At 38.3% G+C, this 21,097-nt stretch overlaps 2 protein-coding genes across 3 annotated transcripts in view; one reads left to right on the top strand and one right to left on the bottom strand.

Annotated features, from left to right (window-relative positions):
- SLC30A7 (solute carrier family 30 member 7) overlaps positions 1 to 12,184 on the bottom strand; it is a 30,398-nt gene extending 18,214 nt beyond the window's left edge. The window contains exons 1-7 of the mRNA XM_035333448.1: positions 12,052 to 12,184; positions 11,846 to 11,947; positions 5,819 to 5,932; positions 4,028 to 4,115; positions 2,288 to 2,414; positions 1,256 to 1,405; positions 178 to 228 (exon numbers count right to left, since the gene is read on the bottom strand). Of these exons, the coding sequence (XP_035189339.1) occupies positions 178 to 228; positions 1,256 to 1,405; positions 2,288 to 2,414; positions 4,028 to 4,115; positions 5,819 to 5,932; positions 11,846 to 11,947; positions 12,052 to 12,131 (712 nt within the window). The 5' untranslated portion in view covers positions 12,132 to 12,184. The remainder of the gene's footprint in view (positions 1 to 177; positions 229 to 1,255; positions 1,406 to 2,287; positions 2,415 to 4,027; positions 4,116 to 5,818; positions 5,933 to 11,845; positions 11,948 to 12,051) is intronic.
- A 1,367-nt stretch (positions 12,185 to 13,551) lies between these two features.
- Positions 13,552 to 19,890, top strand: EXTL2 (exostosin like glycosyltransferase 2). Of its 2 annotated transcripts, XR_004752891.1 has the most exons (5): positions 13,552 to 13,873; positions 14,992 to 15,419; positions 15,935 to 16,035; positions 16,802 to 16,872; positions 17,505 to 17,550. XR_004752891.1 is itself a non-coding variant. In XM_035333392.1 (4 exons), exons 1-4 carry the CDS (start codon positions 13,869 to 13,871, stop codon positions 17,994 to 17,996), a joined length of 996 nt encoding a protein of 331 aa, XP_035189283.1. In that variant the 5' UTR covers positions 13,561 to 13,868; the 3' UTR covers positions 17,997 to 19,890. The 2 variants fall into 2 exon arrangements, 1 of the variants encoding a protein (XP_035189283.1); XM_035333392.1 differs by lacking the exon at positions 15,935 to 16,035 and having other exon boundaries at positions 13,561 to 13,873; positions 17,505 to 19,890.
- Positions 19,891 to 21,097: the final 1,207 nt, after the last annotated feature.

Here is a 21,097-nt window from a genome sequence, read left to right as displayed (position 1 = left end):
TGCCCAGTCATGCACACGGTATGGCACTGGTCTGTTCACAGACTATAGGACTTCACAGAATATATCCTCTAAGAAAGAGGTAGCATTTACCCAGAGGCACCCTCTGAAAGAGATGTGCAATGAACACTCACAGGCATACCACAATAAACTAATAAAACACTATATTTATTCTCATACCTTGTAAGATCTGCTTGCTGGAACCAGTCATCCCTTCAAGAGAATGGTCATCTGTGAAGACAATATTAATACTGGCATATTAACCTACACAAAGACTCCCTCCAGTTGCATATGAGTTATGGTCTTCCTTTCTGAAACTTCTTGCACAGAAAAGCTGCTCACTATGACTAGGTTTGCTCTAGCAATGTAATAATTAAGTCTTAAAACATATATTTTTAAAGAAAGCACCGCTTCGCACAATGGTCTTTTATATATAATATATATACACACATACCACAAATATATAAAGACCAACATATGTTTCTTTAACAAAAAAGTGAGAAACAAGATCTTTCTAGTACTTAGCAAAAGAAGCCATCTCAAGAATACAAGCCATACATACAAGCAAAAAGCTTACAACCAATAAATTTGCTAACAAGGACTTTTTCCATCAAGAAAGCATTTAAATGTTATGTAAAACAAGACAGATAAGACAGAGAAGGTAAAACTAAGTCCAAAAAATCCTCTCATTCAAGTAGATTAAGGCTTCTGTGGAACAAGTCAGAAAAATCTCTTAAGAAAAAAACTGTCATAGGATAGCAAGACTTCTAGTGAGGATATATAACAGTTTATGCAAGAATCAAATCGTTCTACTGAAGAAAGGTGGGGAAAATGTAGAGAGCAAGGACCACACATGAGAGGGAAGTTAGCAAATCATCTTAATTTTGTCTGTTAATTTTCATCAAAAATTGAAATAAAGCACTTACTATGATTATATTATTATTATTAAATTATTGTATCGCTATTGCATACATACTCTTACATTTTGCTTGCACATAAAATTGAGGTGAATATGCAAAATATAAAGGTAAATTAAAACTTTTAAAAGCTAACACTGCATAGATCACAAATTAAACAGCATTTAGCAAAATGACCCACAAAACAGGGCACTGATGTAGCACCCCTCACATTTAATGAAGCTATTTCCTTGTTTGCTTACAACGACAAGCTGCCAGCATCTCTCTTCTGTTCAGAAAAATCAGTAATACCACATTTAAATATCCAAGTCAAGACATAGTCTATGACTTTAAGCACTTACCGTGACAATAATCCTGACCATGAGAGTGTCCATGGCCATGGCTGTGGTCATGAGCGTGTCCATGTTTATGTTCATGGCTGTGACCATGACCTCTGTGACTGTGTCCATGGCTGAGACCACCATTGAACAGAGAATGGCTGTGTTCATGCCCTATAAACAAATGAGTATAAATGTAAGTGCCAAATAGCAGTATACTTACATTTGACTCTAAGCTACTTGAAACATATTCATCTTTTAGGTCACTTCAAGGTGGGGCTTTAAATAAATTAGAATAAAATTAACACAAGCTGTTTATATCTAAACCTGTGCTGTGTAGCCATATGAAATACATATCCGATTAGAAAAGTCAAGTATTTTTATACATTCCTACTTCTGAAACAAGCTGTTATTTTTAACAAAACTCAGTATGTGCACAAAACTAGATACAAGCACATTAAAAACAGCTAAAAATTGGAAACTGGCTATTATTCATACATTAAAAATTAAAGCTTAAAGTCTATAGACTATTTTATACTATCAGTTTATATGTTAAGCTGAAATAGCTACCAATTAGCCGGGCGGAAAAAATAAAAGAATGTTTACTATATACATTTAGGCAAATTCTGCATTTAAAGTTCAAAAGACCCTAAGTTGAAAAGTACTTGAATCTTCATCCTATAACTACAATTTGATTCAGACATTTTGCTCATAAAGACCCTGCCTGACTACAGCTTAATTCTGTCCAGACGATATTCTGCATCTCTCTTCCAATAAGGTGCAGTAGAATTCATGTTCCAGAATGCAGATTCTGGAGTTCCAGGTCTTACAGTTACTCGGTGAGAACTATGTGAGAGCACATGAGTTACAGTAGTAACTAGGGCTGGCGATAAAACACGGACATCAACACTGCAACAAGCCCCGTATACATTTGTCCAGGATTGCCACTAAAGAGACCTAAAAATGTAATACTGGGGCTGCCGCTGAAGGACAATAGGGGTCTGGAACACAGTGTGCTAAGAAAGTAAAAAGTACTGAAAATTACAGATGTCCTACCAGAACCGTGTGAATGCCCATGACCTCCATGTTGAAAAACAAATATTCCTATAAGGTTTACAATGAATCCCAGTATAGAAACCGGAAGAAGTCTCTCATGATGCACATCAGGAGGTTCCAGTGCCCTCTAGGAAAAACCAAAAACAAAACAAAAAAAAACAAGAAGCAATCATGATGTTTTTTACAGTCTCATCACATTATTAAGAGGCACTGAAAAAGGTAGCACAAAAGTGTTTAGACACAGGAGCACTCCCATACAAACAGGTATACAAAGAGACATAATTAAGAATTACTCAGGACTTCCAAATTCTGAGACGGTGCACATGCTGATTCTTATTGTCTGAAGCTGACATTTTATAAACAAAGCTGTGGAAGTATATTAAAATATTCTCAGCAATCTAGCTAGCATTCATTGTAAGATCTCATGTTCCTGTGGGATTCAGCTTTAGAACACGCAAAAACATTATGTTTGCTGTAATACATGGATTGCCCAAATAACAAACAATTTCCAGGAGTCTAAAAAGCTTTTTCTTTCTCCTTTGGAGATGAGGATGAGGGGAATGAAACAACAGATGAGAACAAATTGTGGTTTTGTTTTTAAACTTTAACATCTATATTGAAAAAGCTTTAGAAAAAAGTAGGACTAACACAATTTGAATCTGAAGTTAAGTGCTGAAGAATGTAAACTGCTACTGAAAGGAGAGGAAAACGTTCAACATTCATCCACAGGGATGAAAGGTACAGGCAACAGAAAAACAATGAAACTTTCAGCAGATGCAAAATTTTGAAGTGACAGGGAGAAAAGGGGTCATCATCACAAAAAAAAGATTACTTGCGTGGGAGCTAAGACCAGCAGGATGGCAATGATGTTTTAACATTCCCACTGGAAGGGTAAAGAGTATTATTTAATTTTCCTAGTAAGTTTTGTTGCTGTTTCTAGATTTGGACTCAGCTTTTCCCAATATTTTAGGAAATTTCAGCCCGGTTTGTACTGCTTTTGAAGTATTTACAAGATCATTTATGTAGAAGAAACTTTCCTGACAGCTTTTCACAATTCTCTATTGATTAAAAATAAATAAATAAAAATGAATTTATTCTGAACAATAAATAAATGGCATATCATTAAGAAGTAAAACTTCACGCAAGCTGATCAGAATTAGTTATCAAATTTAATAATACCACACTTCAGTGCAGACAACTTTGATATCTAAATTTTAATCTCTAAATTATCAGCTGAATCATTTTATTAAAAAAATCCAGAACAGTGTCCTTGTAAGAGTTCAAAGTATCACCACTTGACATTTGTATCAGACTTGAAGATTTGGAAAATAATGCTCTTTCTTAGATGAGTTATCCAAACCTCACAGAATGTACTTCCATTTCTTATGATTAACTTCTCTACTCTGTACGACAATCTTTGGCCTTCATTCTCATCTTCATTTGGCCTTTAACAATGAAAAATACGGGTCTTTCTAGATATACTATACACTGGCTGAAAAAGGACAGCACCAAGATAACAGAACCTTACACACCATCAAAACACTATTTAAGAAGCTAGTACTGATACACTGTGTTTACATCACAAAACAGCAATTTCAGATGGCCCAATACGCTGTTCAGATCTCAGATCTTTAAGGAGTGATTTCAGTAAATTCATCCCCATTAAATAAACTCTACACATAGAAATTTGATACAAATAGAAATGTGAAAATTGATGGCGTAATTTCCATCATTACATACCTCAACACCTTCAGAAAATATAAAGAATGCTGTAAAGATGAGGAATAAACCATTTACAAAGCCAGCAAGTACTTCTGCTCGGACATATCTGCAAGAAACAAAAAGCAACAGCAGTTATTACCACCTCCATTTAAACACTGAAAATGAAAAGTGAAACTTAGAAACTGGAGTACAAATTTATAGTTCTCAAACAACTGAATTACACATGGAATTTCCAAATGAGGATAGAGTATATAAGCTACAGATAATTATATGAAATTCACTGTTTTCTATGTTGACAGAAATTTCACCATTACAGCAAACTTTTACTCAACTTCCACAGCTGTTCTAAAGAACAGCAACTCTGAGATCACTTGGAAGGTAACAGTAATAAAACAATGAAGTGATAAGTGGAGTAAGCAAAAGCAAAGCAGGTACAGAGAATTGAGCAAGCAAGATAGTATCTCACAACAACCCCACTCCTTAACCCACCAGTCTAACTTAAGTATTCTACCTTTGTCCACATACCCAACTGCAAAATCAGCAAGAGCTTGCCTCTGCAGCCATTACCTGACCTGGATGAAAGAAAGCTTTCGATACTTCCCATTTCAGATAGTCTGTACTGGAAGGTATGATATAAATGTATATCTGGAAACCATAAAACATGATTACAACTCATGTGTTTACTTAAGAATGTTGACCTAAAGTTTTGTTTAATATCAAATTAGCCATACATTAATCTGTTTCCCCTTTAACGGGGATTTTTAGTAAAGGTCTTAAGTAAAAAATAATTATTTCAGCTACTAAATTTCTCCAATGAAGAAAGAGCCAGGTTAGATTAACATACAATTCCAGTGTAGGAAACACCAGGCTTAATATATGGTGGCTGTACTTTAATAAATTGAATGTAAGCTGTTTAAATACAGGGCAGTAATTAAAACAAAACCCGCCTTCATTGCAGTTAGTTCATGGCAAAATCAATTCTTCCTAAGCTGATTTCTAGGTATACCAGAATTTCTACCTTAATTAAACAGTGTTTTGAGTCCCAAACCACACAATCCATGCTTAGGCAAGACAGCTGAAGCTAAATGCTGACATTCAGGTCAGTAATGCCATGGGGATTGCAGCAACCTGTGTTACAGCTCATTTGCTGTTAATTAATTAGCATCACGGATGAATAATATTGCATCACCAGTACTGTTTTACAGGGCACAGTGGAACCAAGTTCCCTTGAAACAGAACCACTGCAGCAACTATCTCCACGAGGGGCAGTATGGGCTGCCATTCCTCAGCCAGTACAGCTGTGTTACTGGCAGCTGTTAGCGGCAGCCACAGCCATGACAGCCACACCTGCTGCATACTGCTGGTTCTGCAAGGCATAGGTCATAATGTCAGATGCACCACCACTGAGACTTGCTCCTTTCATTGATTACTGTTCTGAAGAAGGCATGGAGCACCGCCAGTCCAAGATCCCCTGTAACGTACCTCACTACACCACGCAGGCAAACCCATGCTGCAGTTGGTCTTGATACACTGGTGCTGTACACGTGACAAAGCATGGAAGCCTTTTGCTGCCTAACCAGTTGGCAGTAGTATTATTGCAGAGCTCTTAGAAGTGAAATGTGCTCGCCAAAAGCAACACTTTTACATTTTTTCCTGTTCGTATTAAAGGTTTAAATAACTCACCCTAAAAAGCACGCTTTCAATATAACTTTTCCTTGTTTTGCAAAAAGAGGTTTTGTGTATACAGTGACAAATTACCACCTAGATATTTACTGAAATACATTAGAGTAACAGCTTGAAGTCTCTTACCCATATGAGAAAGCATCATTGGACCTCCACTTTGAAATAACAGAAGCTGCTAATCCAGCCAATAGAGCAGTGCAGTCAAAAAACATATGAAAAGAATCTGATATTAAACCTAAACTGGAAAAGAGCAGAAAAAAAAACAAGTTATGCTGGGTAGGAGAAAAAAGAGAACATTCAGTTTGTGACTAGCACAATACTATGTCAGCCTCAGGCACGTTTCTGCTAGCACAAGGCAGAAACCCCCACTAGATGGCCATTGAAAGTATGCTGACAGAACTGCTTTTGTCAGCCTAGTAAAGGTGCTTTGGAAGACTGCTTAGAGAAAAATCCTAGCATATGATGTTGGGGTGGGGGGTGTGGGAGGGTGTTCTGCTGACACAAACCAAAGCCCCTGCAGTAGACACGCCCACAAATAACAAGTATTTTTAATTCTGTTTATCAATACCAAGTAATGGTGGACAAGCCAGGTTCATCCATTTTCTCTGACAGAATTCCCCCACAAGGGGCACAGGATTACTGTAACATAAGCTCTTAAGTCTATCAAAGAATTGAACTTCTACTTTTTACGACCTCAAATTAGAAAACAGTTTAGAAAACAAAATCAATTTATATTACATGCTTTCTGAAGATCTTGATCTGTTTCACCCAGTTACAAAGCATTTTTAAACTCTTTCAGCAAATATCTATAGACTTTTGGATCACCTACCACACAAATACAACACACAGGACTTATTTTCTTGATGCAGTTAAAGTTCACTTTGTCACAGCTCTACTGGTTGTACTTCCTGACAAAAATATCATAACCAGAAAGATGCTGTTAATCAGAACTGTTGTCATGGATGTACCCAAGGACCTCAGATATTCAGACCACAATAAAGATTTCAAAAGAAATCAAGGCAATGTCTCAGCAAAGCCTCAGCCTAAACAACAGAAGTTTTGAATTGGAAGAAAACTTCCAAATCAATGCAGCTCATTAACGTTATTAGTGATACAAATCCTGACAGCTGCCAGAAAAATATGCCTTCGGTGCGTGGACAGTTCTCAGAATAGAAATTCACTTACGTGTTGTGACCAAATCTATACTTTTTTTTTCTTTTAATTCTTTTAAATATCAGGGACAAAACAGTCTGGTTTTCAAGTTACATTAAGGATCTGGTATATCCTAGGTTATATAGCTGATACAGAATATAGAAAAGTTTACCAAGAATTATGATTTAACTAGCATTAAGTGCCAATTTCAAAATGCTCCACAGGATGAAGAGTTTCTGAGAATGATTATTTCCATTCATTTTGCTCTTCTGACAAGTCTGTTGATTCTCCAGTTAGCTTTTCAGGGTAGCTATGACATTTAGGTGCTCAATACCTTCTCTAGGCAACACATCGATGTTCAGAAATTAAGATTTTATCTTTTCAATTCTTTAGCTTTAATCCCCACCCACAGAAAAAGTCCGTTTCTCTTCCAAGAAAGAAAACTAAAAAGAAAACACCACAGTGACTGAGCTATTTGACTAAAAGGTTCACTTCACCTCCCAAATTCAGCTGGTCAGTGCGTACCAACAGGCAATTAGCTGCTAAGGATCCTCTCTAGTACGGACCAGAACCACAATAAGGTGCTTCTGCTGCAAGTCACAAAGTCTTACGGAAGATATATCCCTACTGGATAGAAGGATAGATCACCAGCACAGCACATCGCTGAGATGGGCCATTTCAGCAAGCGTACAAAAGAAGGTAAGGTTCCTCAGTGACCATATAAGCAAATTTGGCTAGAAAAGTGCACACATACAAGCTGTATTTAAATACTGGCCCCATATAAGTTTATAAAAGTAGTATTTTACTCCTAGTTAAAAAAAATGGGTTTAAAGATATTGCTGCTGAGTATATATTATATGCAGCATATAGATAAGTTAACTAGAACTGTTCTGGTGAAGACTACTGTTAACACCATTTACAAAAGCAATATTCCCAAATGCATTTTCAAATGCGATACTTTGAAAGAGTTTTCACACACACACCTAATTTTAATGTCTACAGCCAAAAAAAAAAAAAAAAAAAGATTCAACCACAATAAGCATTTGTAAAATTGAGCAATGTATGCCTGTGACCAAATAATTTAGGCCTGTAAAGACTGAGGTCTTCCATTTATAATTTTAGTTCACAGTCTTGGAATTTTTTATAATAGTGAAGTCTACTTCAGCACAGCAGTTTTCCCCTCAGGCACCTTATTTCAGAGCTAATGCTTTATCAGATACAAAGTGCTAAGAATTTTCCTTTGATGTTCATTCCCACTGCAGCAACTTGACACTTTCTACAATTGGGGAAGGCTGAAAAACAGAGTTTCAGTACACATTCTACAGATCATATTCTCTTTTGACTGAAATAAAAGAACTGCAACAAGTACTTCCCTTAAGTTCTTTTGACTACTACATACCTACCTTATGTTTACAAGCATTTATCTAACACTTGATTAGAGTTACTCCTAGCTACTAAACTAAGCAGCAGTAAACTTCATGGAAAGTTTTTCATTTTTTAAACTTTAAAGAATGACACTACCAAAGCATATTTTAAACTTACAAATGTATTTGTACCTAGCGACCACAAACTGGCTATTGATGGCTCCCTCCATGAATGAAATTAATTTACCGAGTTTGCTACAGGCGTCTGCTTCTTCATTTTGCAAAGTTTAAAGATAGCAATCATTTGCTCTTTTTGCTGGTGATCACCATACCTCCTCCAGTTGGACTGGAATATGTCTGCACTGAAATAAAAGCAAACAACTACCTGTTCCAACTGTGCTTTCAGGTAAATGCATGAAAGTTAATTTCAGTTCAAAAGTGATACAATGGTGTTAAAACAATGATGAGCCACAGCTTGTAAGCCTTATCAGTCCTTGTATCTTTCCCTTATCAGCTGTAAGGTATTGAGCAGATGATAAACATTTTGTTCTGGAAGCTGAAGGAAGCAGAGGCTGAAAGACAACTTGTTAAATGGTTTAGTTTAATGGCCAGTGCACAGTTAAAATTTTGTGTGACTAACTCGCAAGTTTAGCACGCTGTTTTACCCTGCAAAGGTCAAAGCAACTTAATTCATAAGTCAATACTTGTATCACTTTGTATGTTGTATATAAACAGGATTTGAAACTGCAAAGAACAGTTGTCAAACTGGACTAAATTAATGATCATAAACAGGTTCTGCAAGTAGCCCTCAGCTTGCAGTGATTATGAAATGGCTTTTTTGTATAGTCTCTCAGAAAATATGAATGTCTAAGGATTAACTGCTACTGAAACAAACACACACAAAAAAAAACACATTAGCTCTAGAGCCAGAAACCATACCTCTAGAGCCAGAAACCATACATCAAGGGATCATGGCAATGTGCTCAAACCTGCAAGATGACCACAGGTGCAACACCAAAACAGCCTAGCCGCTTTCAAGACTGAAACTAAGATCTCAAGAGTACACAGAGGCAGGTGTATTTATCACCATGGGTCAGGACAGACTGTGTCTGCAACACATTTCACTACATGGCATAGGCACACTTAGTATTCGAGGTACAGCAATAAGTGAGTCAGCTGCACAAAAGACAGGAAACTTGGTAAGAGTTATTTTAGTAATCTAGCAATCTGATTGCATCTGAGATTTCTTTTAAGGACCTGTAAATTAAAGGGATAAAAAAGGTGGGTGTGAAGTGATGACTAAGGTAAACAAGTGATCCAGTTAAGCAGTAGTAACACGGGGATGCATGCAAAACTGCCACTAGCAGCAGAACACATCAACCAGAGCATGATCTAGCAGAAACCCTGTAGTCACACATACCGCATCTAGGAGAGGACACTTCCACAGTTGATTTAGTAGCACAAATGCATGTGCAGTAAATATTTTAAAACAGAAGAGCCCGAGTAGCAGACTTCAATTTTAAGCTCTCATCTAGGAAAACACAGCATCCGTTCTGCTGTCTGTCCTTCAAGAACATCAACATTCCAGACTATTTGTAAGAGCATCATGTAACCTAGATCGTGGTTTTGTGATTTAAAGAAACAACTCAGCAACTCAGTAAACAAAACCTAAGAAGAATATAAGAAATAATCAAAAAGAGAAATGAAGATTGAAGTATTTTAGAACGCACCAACAATTTTGGGGGGTGAAGTCATAGATTTTTATTTTGAAATAAGAATAGCCCAGTCAAAGACCTCATGGAACCTCCTTACATTTGAATGGATAAAGGCATATTTTTCAGAATCATGATCAAACAGAAAATCCATAGTCTATGGAAGCCAAGGGAAGAATCATCTGAACAATCATGGCAGTTTTTTTTCAGTCTTACCATCTCTGTCTCACTGCCATCATTAAGGACACTAGTGAGAACAGAATTCAAGATCACCTTTACCATGCTTCTAATGCAGCATCAGGTGCACTGGAATAAAGAGCTGCTTCAAGATGATACTGAAAACCCTTTCATAAATGTTCCATTTCTACATGTCTCATGTTGACAGCCAGAGGAGCTGTGCTCTTCAGATCACAGAGAAGTGATTTTCCTTATGCGGCTCCTTTTTTTCCACTTACATATTTGTTCTTTCAAGGCATGAACCATCTGCTTTGACGGTAGGCATGCCTCATTATATTCTCTGCTATTCCTCTCTACCAAGGAGAGGCTTGATAAAATATTTTTTTTCAAGCCCAAAAACTAGGCCTAACGTGAAAATACCCGAAATTAGTGATTTGAAATATAAACATGAAGTCCAGCTAATGAATATCCAGCAAATCTGAATTCTTCATCTCCAAACCAAATAAGAATAAATGAGTTCTTGCAGTTCCAGGAACCTCGATTCTTCCCTGTCAAATTTCTAGCAAGTTTCACTTCAGTTTCTTAGTTTATTTATCTCATATACAGACCTTTTCTGTTAGATATTTCATTCCTCATCACACTAACGAAAATTATGCTTAAAACAAAACAAGTACATATGAACATACCCTTGTCTATACCTGAACCATTTACAAAAAAATATTCCCATCTCCTGAGCTATTCAGGGAAATACTCTTACTCAGACTACGTATACAATAGTCCACGTACAATTTGCAGAAGTGAACCAACGAAGTCAAACCTAAGTACATCTGAGACAGACTGCAGAGCACCAAGAGAGTCTGTGCTCCAGACAACACAGGGTTCTCACTAGCATTACAGTAGCTGTTACTGTAAACAGTGTTAAGGATTTGATCCTACAATTTGAGAGAATTAGAAAAATATTGTAAGCAGTAGGATGCAACTGTTTCCAAACAGACAGTGCTCCTTAGGACTCTTAATCAAGTGTCAGAGTAATCTGTGCCCATACTACAGCTTTTGATAAAGACCTCTTTGAATTCCACACGCAAGGAGAAATTGTTGGGCTTAAAACATTCCCATGGCAGTCAACTGATGTGCGGACTTATAAATATCACCATAAAATAACATCTCTGTTGAGAACAGAGCACGTGATGAAGGTGCCACATTATCTGTTCTCTACCTGTAACGCCATAGAGCAGTTACTTCACACCTCCTGATTACGTTCTACTACAGATTTTTTCAGTACCAGTTTAATCAAGTCCCTGCCACCTTTTACACCTTTGTGGATTTATATGCCACTTCTCTATACCTGGAGGTTTTAATTCTCGTTTCTCATTCAGAGCTGGGACAGTCGGTCGGGTGCCGGTTTCTGCCACCCAGCATTTACAAGCTCCCATTTCCAGACAAAGGATCCCCGTGGCAAGCGGCCAGGGGGAAGCGGTTAGAGCCCCCGGATCCCGGGGCTCACTGCGAGGCCGGGCCTCCCCCAGCCAGGCGAGCAGCCGCCGGGCCGGCCGCCCCAGACAGGAACCCCGCCTCGGGAGCTGCCACATCTCGCTGGGGGCTCGGCAGCCCCCGGGGCCCCGTCGGGCAGAGCGGAGCAGCGCAGAGCTGAGCCCGAGCCCAGGCCCGGCCCCGCCGGAGGGAGACGTGGCAGCCGCGGGAGGCGCCGCTTCCTGCGCGCACAGCCGCCCCCGCCGGCCGCCCGGTACCTGTTGCTCCAGATGCCGTAGAGCAGCTCCACGAAGGCGAAGGAGAGGTTGAGGCAGAGGAAGAAGAAGAGGTTGCGGGAGGTCTTGTCGGCCAGGATGGACCTGCACGGAGACACACAGCAGGTCACGGCCGGAAGCCTCGGCCCCGGCCCCTGGCCGGGCGGCCCGGCCTCGACCCCTCGGCGGGGCTCGGCCCCGGCCCTCACCTGAACCAGCCCGACGCCTTCCGCAGCAGGTTGAGCCGGGGCGGCTTGTACTCGTCGTCCTTGATGGAGAGGGGCAGCATGGTGCGGGGCGGCGGCGTGCCCGGCCGGCGGGGCAGGGCCGGGCCGGGCCGGGCAGGGAAACGGCAGGGACAGGGCCGGGCAGCGCCGGCAGCGGTGCCGGGAGGGGGCCGGGAGGGGGCCGGCAGCGCTCCGCAGCCCTCCCCAGCCCTTCCCAGCCCACTTCCGGCCCGACCGCGCCTGCGCACCCCAGGCGCTGCCGGGGCTGGCGCCGGGCTGGGGCCGCGGCCCGGGCCGTGCAGCGGGGCCTGGCGGGACGGAGCGCGGGGCCGCGAGGTGCGGAGCGCTGCGGGGCCGCGAGGGCAGCTCCCGGGAGGGGGGGGGCTCGGACCGGCCCGCGCGGGAGCGAAACCGTGCGTGAGGGGGCGGCCGGGCCGGCGGCGCGGAGCTCCCTGCCCTGGCGTTGGGGTCCTGCCGCCCCGCGGGAAGCCGTTTGTATTGAGAAATGAGGGTTGAAACGGGGCACGTTGGGTTACGGTTCTGATCTCCGTCAGTCCTGGTTGGAGATGTTCTCCACAGGAGGTGTATGTGTGCGGTCGGTGTTACGTTGCAATTTCATAACGTAATTGGCAAAACTAATCAATGCTTTCTAACTGAAAAGCTCTATGATTTTAATTGTAAAGGTTTTGTATAAGACATTTAAGTAGCAGGTACATAATAGCATTCTTGCTTATCACTACAGCCTATTGCGTGTAATTGAGTAAGCCTAAGGATGTGATGAAACACGGGTTTCATTACTGGAATAAACAACATTTAAATTTCAACTTTAATTGTGCTTTTAAATTATTACTAATTAATCATCATAGTAGAATTGATAAGTACTGTCACATCTAGGTTGCAACTGGGGGAAGAGAATTTGAGGCTCACCTTTACAAAATCACGTATGACCAAGATATGCTGGAACCAAGACGTGCTGAGTAGCTACAGCTGCTCATCCATCCTCTTTACAAATCAGGCATGACCTAAAACGAAGCAACCAAAACCAGTGATTAATTTCTGGAAACAGCTTCAGTGACTTCTCTAGCATCTCAAAATTAGCCAGTGATAAATCTGGAACTCAACTTATACAGCTTTCTTAGATTACTGTCCTGCATCTTGTGGATGTTTCCTTTTTGCGCTTACACTTATATTTGCTTTCCCTTCTCTACCTGACAGACCAGGTAGTTAAAAAACACCAGATGTTGTGCCTTAAACCTCTGATGCAATTGTAAGCTTTGTAAAGGAAAGTTTGAAGGGGATGAGCCAGAAGAGATCTGTTACTGGGACTACTTGCTTGACTATAGTAGCCAAATGATGCATTTTAGAGGTGATTGGTAAACTTTGTAATAGAGTTTCTGGAGACGTGCTTGCATCTCTGTCTGACCCTAAGGAATACAGAGATGTTGCAATGGTTAGGGAAAAAAAAAAAAAAACAACACTCTGTTTTCTTTCTAACCAATTGGTTTAACATAATAATTTGTTCCTGGAGATTTCATTGAAAGGCAGAGATAATTACTCAGCTGAGCAATAGGAAAAGGGATTGGATAATTGCCAAGAATGTGCACGTGAATTGGTAATCAACAGGAATGTTAATTTACAGAAAGATGGTGGTAGCATGCGGGCTAACTACTGATCTTCAGTTATAGACTCCTTTTAATTTCCAGTTATAGACTCCTTCTAATCTCCATCAGATTCAAGGATCACAAACGACTGTCCTTCTGTAAAAACAACAGGGGTGAAAACAATCTTACCTGGCAACAATGAGGTAAGTTGAGGGTTTTTTCTAGACTACGTAACTTATATTCATATCTTCAAGCACAATATATGAGCTTTAGGGGGGGAAAAGATCAAAACTTCTGTGAAAAATCAGTCAGTCTGTCAAAATTTTTAATTGATGAGACTGTCCTGGATCGTTCAATTTAACCAGAGTTTCCAGCTGAAAGCCTTGAACATACTAATGGAGTAACACCTGCTATTTGTAGTTGAATAACTACTTAGCAGTAAGCTTAGATTATTTATCTTTTATCCAATGCATACCAATCTTGCTAGTAGAGAGAAGGAACAGATGCGGATCACACATCATTTGAGGTGCAGACCATGGAATGCAGTGATTGGTAGATCTCGCTGAGGTTACAATTTGTAAAGGTCTGGAGAACTGGGAATACTGCTTAAGAGGTGAAAATCAAGGCTGCCTTTGTAGGAGCTGCTTTCTAAGAGCTCCCACTTAGTTCCAAAAGTAGGATCCAGAAACCTTGTATTAGGCTGATCCTGCACCCCGACCCTGCAGTTAGCTAATACGCAGCACCTAGCCTCTGACGCCTCCAGTTTCTGCTGGATTCTGGATTTCAGAACAGCTGCTTCTGCTGTTCCCACATCCCTACATTTCTTCATTTGGCATGATTCTTTTGCCCTAGCTGTTTGATAGCTTCAGTTAGTATGATCAGAACAGTATTTTTCAGTCTGTGTACTTGAGGAGGCACCTTCTCTCCCTTTTGTTTCACAACTAAGGCAAGGCTCCTGCAGTGCTGGAAGTACAAATTTGTTTTCTAATTTCAGCTGGATGAGTTTGGTATGTAAATGTTCACTCAGAAACACAGTACTGAGAAAATAAGAGATGGTAACAATATAGAGTTAAAGAATTAATCCAAGTTAATTTTTGGAAAACGAGGAAATTCAGAGTTAACCCAAAAAAGCGGAGGTGAGAAGCATGTAAACATTAGAAACCGAGTACCAGAAGCATCTGCTGTGATAGCTGAAATTAATTGTCTCAGGTCCTAAAATCCTCCTTACATACTCACTCATTTATCTACTTAAACAAAAGTTTATTTAATGCTATGGGAATTTGGATTAATAACTTTTCCTTTCCTGTTACTTGTTTTAAAGGTGTTTTCACCTCTGTAAACTTCCAGGACGAGTTATGGGAATCCGCCTACTCCGCTTCACTTCCGTGGTGATCATTGTCTTGCTTCTTGTGGCAGGTGCATTAACAGCTTTGCTTCCCAATATCAAAGATGACAAAATGCCCAATTTGCGAAGGGAACCAAAAGCCCAGAGTCAGTCTACCTTGGATTCGTTTACTCTTATTATGCAGACGTACAATAGAACTGACTTACTGCTAAAGCTTTTAAATCATTATCAAGCCATCCCCCATTTACATAAAGTGATTGTTGTGTGGAACAACATTGGTGAGAAGATACCAGAGGAAATGTGGAATTCCTTGGGTCCTCATCCTGTCCCTGTTGTCTTTAAAGTTCAAACTGTAAATCGTATGAGGAACAGACTCCAGAATTTCCCTGAGCTGGAAACAAAAGGTAATCAGCAGTTCATATTACTACTAATATTTTCATACTCAAAATCTGTATTCTGAAGAGAGATGGTTTGAGTTATTCTGTCATGAATCCATGGAACTGTTGGGCCACTTAATGCAATGAAGGTAATACAGAAGAAACCTGTATTATAGTATTAGATGCCCGTCACCACCAGAAGCAGTAGGCTAGAAGTTGGCAATTAAGAGTAAGAAAAAAAAAAAAAAGAAGGGATGTCAAATGCATTTCATAGGCCTTTGCAACTTTGCCTGTTTGCTTTGTCTAGCAAACATAGGTAGTTCACTGAAATTCATAGTGCACGTATCTGTGGAGTCTCTGCAATCTTAAGCAATCTGATAAAGACTTGATTTAATTCATGATTTTAAGACAGTTCTCAAGCATGTTCTGCTCTTCAGAGAAACTCCCCTCCCTAACTGTCCAGCTTTCTATCTTAAGTCACATATACTTTTTAATAATATTTTCCCAAGTCTTTGGCTATTCATCTAAATATTCTTCCTAAGCTCTTTCCAGGAGAAGCACAACAATAAGTCCTGTTTGTTTCAAGTGGAAAAAAAATCCAAATGTTGCATTACAGACCTGATCTTACTCATGATTAGTAAAGGTAATTCTATTTACTGCCCCCTTCCTAACATGCCTTGCTACTCAAACCATGAATTATATAGGCAGACACTAGAAACTTCAGCTTCCCCAGCGGTTTTGTTTGTTTGTTTTACTGTAATAGGATTGTGCTGACTGCAACATTAGAAGCCTTAGTGCATCTGGAGTTCTGATGTAATTTTTCAATATTTTCTGTTAATGAAATTTTCTGATAATTTTCCATTTTCTGATAGCCTTTTGCCTAAAATTTAAGGCAAAGATTTTTCAATCATAGTTAATTGCATTGGCATCGTTCAATATGATTTATTAGGCTTGTTTACTCAAACTTGGAAAAAGCGAGGAGATGGGTAAAATTTTATGCTTAAAATTCCTTATACCATTCTTCAGTATATGAGATTTAATTCTTTTTAGTTGTATTTTACACAAGGTTAGTAGAATTTGAAGTTGCATTGTGAAACTCTCCCAAGCTTTCCAACAAAGATCTGTCCAGCTGTACTACAGATGATCAGAGGTTCCTGATTTTTGTTGTAGGATGGCAAATGCTCTAAACTTCAGGTTTTCATCCAGTTATTACAGAGCTGCAACCTTGCTTTAGCTTTGAAATCTAAGTATGTTTTCAGAATTTGTTTTCAAGGAGTTATGATACAGATCTGCAACTTAGCTAAATGGTTATAGAAGTTTCACAGCTAACTTGTCAAATTCTGTACTGCATACCGTGCCCATGAATTTTAATCCTTTGCTAAGTTAATTTTTTTTTTTCCTTCCTTCAGCTGTTTTAATGATGGATGATGATACGCTAGTCAGTGCTCATGACCTTGCTTTTGCCTTTTCTGTTTGGCAGGTAATGTTCTGCTCCTTGGCAGGCAGTATTTATGGGTTAAAATGAGATTAATGGCTTTAATTAGAGTAATACTATATCACAGTGTTCTACCATTGTTTTTCTAGCTGTAAAATTAGATTTTAAAAGGATTAAAACATTGAATAATAGAAATTGCCAAAATGTTAGTCCATATTAGTTATACCTGTAGTTTGTAACTTTCAGATTTTTAACTCTTCTTGTACATGAACACAGAAGTTGCCAATTGCTGAATTTATTTAAATTGCTAGTAGGCTGCAAAACAAAAAATAAGAGGCTTTGGTTTTTCTGTGTATCTAAGAGATTGTCTGTAAAATTTGCTTTTGTGCCAAGTACACAGCTGCAAATTGAGGACAGATGTTTGTTAGCGCTATACGATATGGAATGAGGCATATCGTGTTAAGTTTGCAAAACTGTATTTAAGCGCAGCGTTTCTGTAGATCAAAGGAGCATATGCCAACAGCTGTGTTCTCTGTATTTACTGGCAGTAATCTTATGCTCCTCTCATTAAAAAAAAAAAAAAGAAAAAGCATAAGTTTTCATGAAAGATGTCTAACATTTTTATTTCACAGCGTCATCTTCATTTTAATTTTTTTACATTTCTTTTTTACTTTCAGCAATTTCCAGAGCATATAGTGGGATTTGTTCCTAGAAAGCACATTTCTACGCCTTCAGGTGTATACAGTTATGGCAGCTTTGAATTGCAGAACCCTGGATTTGGAAATGGAGATCAATACTCTATGGTTCTTATTGGTGCAGCATTTTTTCATAGTGGGTATTTAGAAGACTTTCAAAGACAACCAGAAGCTGTTTATGCCTTAATAGATGAAACTCAAAATTGTGATGATATTGCCATGAATTTTCTGGTAGCAAGGCAGACAGGGAAGCCTTCAGGAGTGTTTGTGAAGCCTGTTGATATAAGGAATTTAGAGAAAGACACTAACAGCGGCTACTCCGGAATGTGGCACCGAGCAGAGCATTTGTTACAGAGATCTTACTGTGTAAATAAACTGGTAAATATTTATGATGGCATGCCTTTAAAATATTCTAATATCATGATTTCTCAGTTTGGTTTTCCTAACTATGCCAATCACAAAAATAAAATGTAAGCCAATGAACTTAAGGGGTTGGATGTTAGATAATACTCAGTGAATTGTACTGAATGCAAAGAGAGAAGGCGTAATTACTGCATCTTGGCCATCCTTAATTGTAGCCTCCAATTTTCTTCCATACAGCTCTTAATTTTTATTTTTTTGTCCCCCTTTCTTACTAACTCCCCAAGGAAAGTTTTGAGAAAACTTTAAAAATAAATACTAATATTCAGTTATAATAAAATGATCCTCTTTCCTTCACCTGAAAAGCATTTACAATTAGGCCAGTTCTCCAGAAACATGCAGACAAAACTGCACCCCTTAGTGTTCATGATTTATTTTTATTTTTTTTTTAATATGCATATCTAGTCAAATGAGGTTTAGGAATATTTTTGATAGATGCATGTTTAGATACTTCCTTCCCCTCTCCTCCTCCTCCAAACAGTTCCCAGTGAAACTATACAAGGGCTGCCGCAAACGGCTGGCCAGTCTTCTAGGCTCCTGTACAAAGTCCTTTTGAACCTTGTATATAAGCTATTATTCTGTATTCTGAGATGTTTCTGAAGCTGCTATGAAAGCAAACCAGAAGAGTACCCCACCTTAATCTAAAATAGTCCTAAAACCATTGCCTACAACAACTGCTCCTTCTGAGATAGTGGAAGAATGATCTCTTTGATATGGATTTTTTTTCCTATTAATAATTTGCCTAGAGTTGCTGAAACACTGCAAACTGTTGAAAGGTAAAACGTAGCAGTAGGAAATGTACAAATACATGAATACATAGAATATGAAAATTATATATGCAGGGAAGCAAAAGAAAACAATAAGATTGTCTTATTAATACTATCTTGAGTACTTAGTTATGTTTTGTTATATTGCATGAGCATTGTTACAAAAATGTTCCCAAGAAAATTCTCACTTTTTTTTTTTAAAAAAAAAAGTCTTATTTACAGTTCCTGAAGTCTTATTTACAGTTCCTGATGAGAGTAAGCTGTTCTACATTTATTCCAGAGTGTACATTTTGTAATATTACAGGTCTGCTTTTTTTTTTTTAACTACTCTTTCAAGTTAATGTTTACTTTTTGGTTCCTTTCATTTCTGTTTTTGGTAGCTCTAGCAACCGAATTAAAATGTACAATGAGTGGGTAAAACATTATAAAAAAATGTTCTGAAGTACAGTGATGTGGCAGGGATGGACTACTACCAGTCTCTGATTTATGTGGCTTCAGGCAAGAAACAGCTATTATTAATAGCTTTTGTTATATTGCGACTCTAGTTTTGGAAATGTTATGTTAACATAGGACAAACCTGTTCTCAGCTGCTCAGCTGAACAAAAGCAATGTTTGAAAAATGTAACAAGTTCTTTAGAGCTGATTCTGAATGTGGAGTCTGGGTTTCTTTGGGGGGAGCAGAGGACTCTTGTTCTATCAGTGTTAAAGGATTTGTTGTATGGTCAGTGAAGTCTTCCTAGTATTTTTGTAAGTTATAAGGGGTGAAATCGTAATATGGCAATGTAAAGTCTGTTTAATTTTCTTGTAATAGTGAAAAGTAAACTTTAATTACTGTGCTGTAGTGATAAATAGTATTCAAATAGATCCACGACCTTTCCAGAAATGCAGCTTTCATAGAGGTAACTTACTGCATTTCATTTACTTAATTGTTCATCTGTGATTTCTGTTCTGTGCAGTATTAACTGAAATTGTGAAGAGTCACAGATACTGTTTACCTTATTTTTAAAATGTAAAGTGAACTGTCAACTGAGCCAAATCTTAGTATTGGGTTCTTTGTTGGGGAGAAGGGGTTGATTTAGAGCTTTTTTTTAAGCTCTTTATCAGTGAAGGAATTAATCGAACAAGCTTTTATTATACTTGTAAATTTAATTTGTACCATTGACAAATAAAAAATCTAAACATATTTGTTATGTATTTATTTTCATATTATTGACCAAATTTTCGTTGTTAGATGTCTAAAGTAAGCTCACAGTTTCAATACAGATGAGCAGTACCAATATCTTACTCTTTTAAAATACCCTAGGTATTTGTTGACGCATACGTTCATTTAATTTACCTAAAGTTCACATAAAGGGGTAAAAAAGACATAATAAAATGATAGCAGTAAGCAGTTAGTCTTAAACAGAAAAGCAGATTCAAAGATTGGACTTCAAATTTAGCCATAATTCATTTTGCTTAGGAACCAAAGGGGTTTTGTTTGTTTTTAACTTGTTTGTTGGTAACTACAAATAATGTGTTTGTCCATCGATGGTTAAAAAAGTGCCTTGAAAGTCTTTGCTCAAATATATTACTGAACATTTAATTTATATATTTAACAAAGTAATATGTATTTGATGAGTCCTTCTAGGAGTTTACCTAGATGTCACTTGGAAATATCTTGGAGTCTAAACAGATTCATCACCATCTCTGAATTTTCTGTAGAAATTAGTGTTTATGCAATATATATTTTTTTTAAATGGTGTCTTAAGATACATATTTAAGAAATACTTGTAAAAAAAAAAACATTTTTAATTTAAGAAGAAGTTGGTTTCCTAAAATTACATTTTTAAAACAGGATATAGTCCTAAAATCATACGAGAGTACTACAAAAAAAATTGCTGCTTTACCTACAGTTAAAAAAAAGGCCACAAGATGTCACTGTCACCTTGATACATGATGTCAAACATTAAAAATAGTAATTGGAATAATTATAATAAGAAAAAAAATGAGATGAAAACATTCCGAAAGCATTTTAAAAGGTGTCAGCCTACTATAAAAGCTACGAGAGAATGCTGGAACTGAGAAAAAAAAAAAAAAAAAAAAGAGGAGGTTATTTAGTATATTTTTACAGGTGGATGAGAAAGATTAAGTATTTTCTATGCTTAGGGTTCTAGCTAACTGCCACTAATGAAAAACTTGTATGCAACCAAAACATGTTATCTCACCAAAGGTATGTAAGTCTGCAAACTATTTTTGAGAGGGGGGCTTCAGTTTCCAGTCATGTATGTATTCTAGATATACTAACCTAGCTAGATACCTTTACAAGGAACAGGCTTAGGCATAAACTATCTAGGGATTCTAGATACTGGGAATGTAGCTTGTTAAACAGCTCCATCTTTGCTTCTGTTG

Source organism: Oxyura jamaicensis, chromosome 8, assembly GCF_011077185.1.
Source record: "Oxyura jamaicensis isolate SHBP4307 breed ruddy duck chromosome 8, BPBGC_Ojam_1.0, whole genome shotgun sequence".
Classification (NCBI taxonomy): domain Eukaryota; kingdom Metazoa; phylum Chordata; class Aves; order Anseriformes; family Anatidae; genus Oxyura; species Oxyura jamaicensis.
The sequence above is the reverse complement of the archived record's forward strand: the minus strand, read 5'-3'. Positions and strand labels throughout refer to the sequence as shown.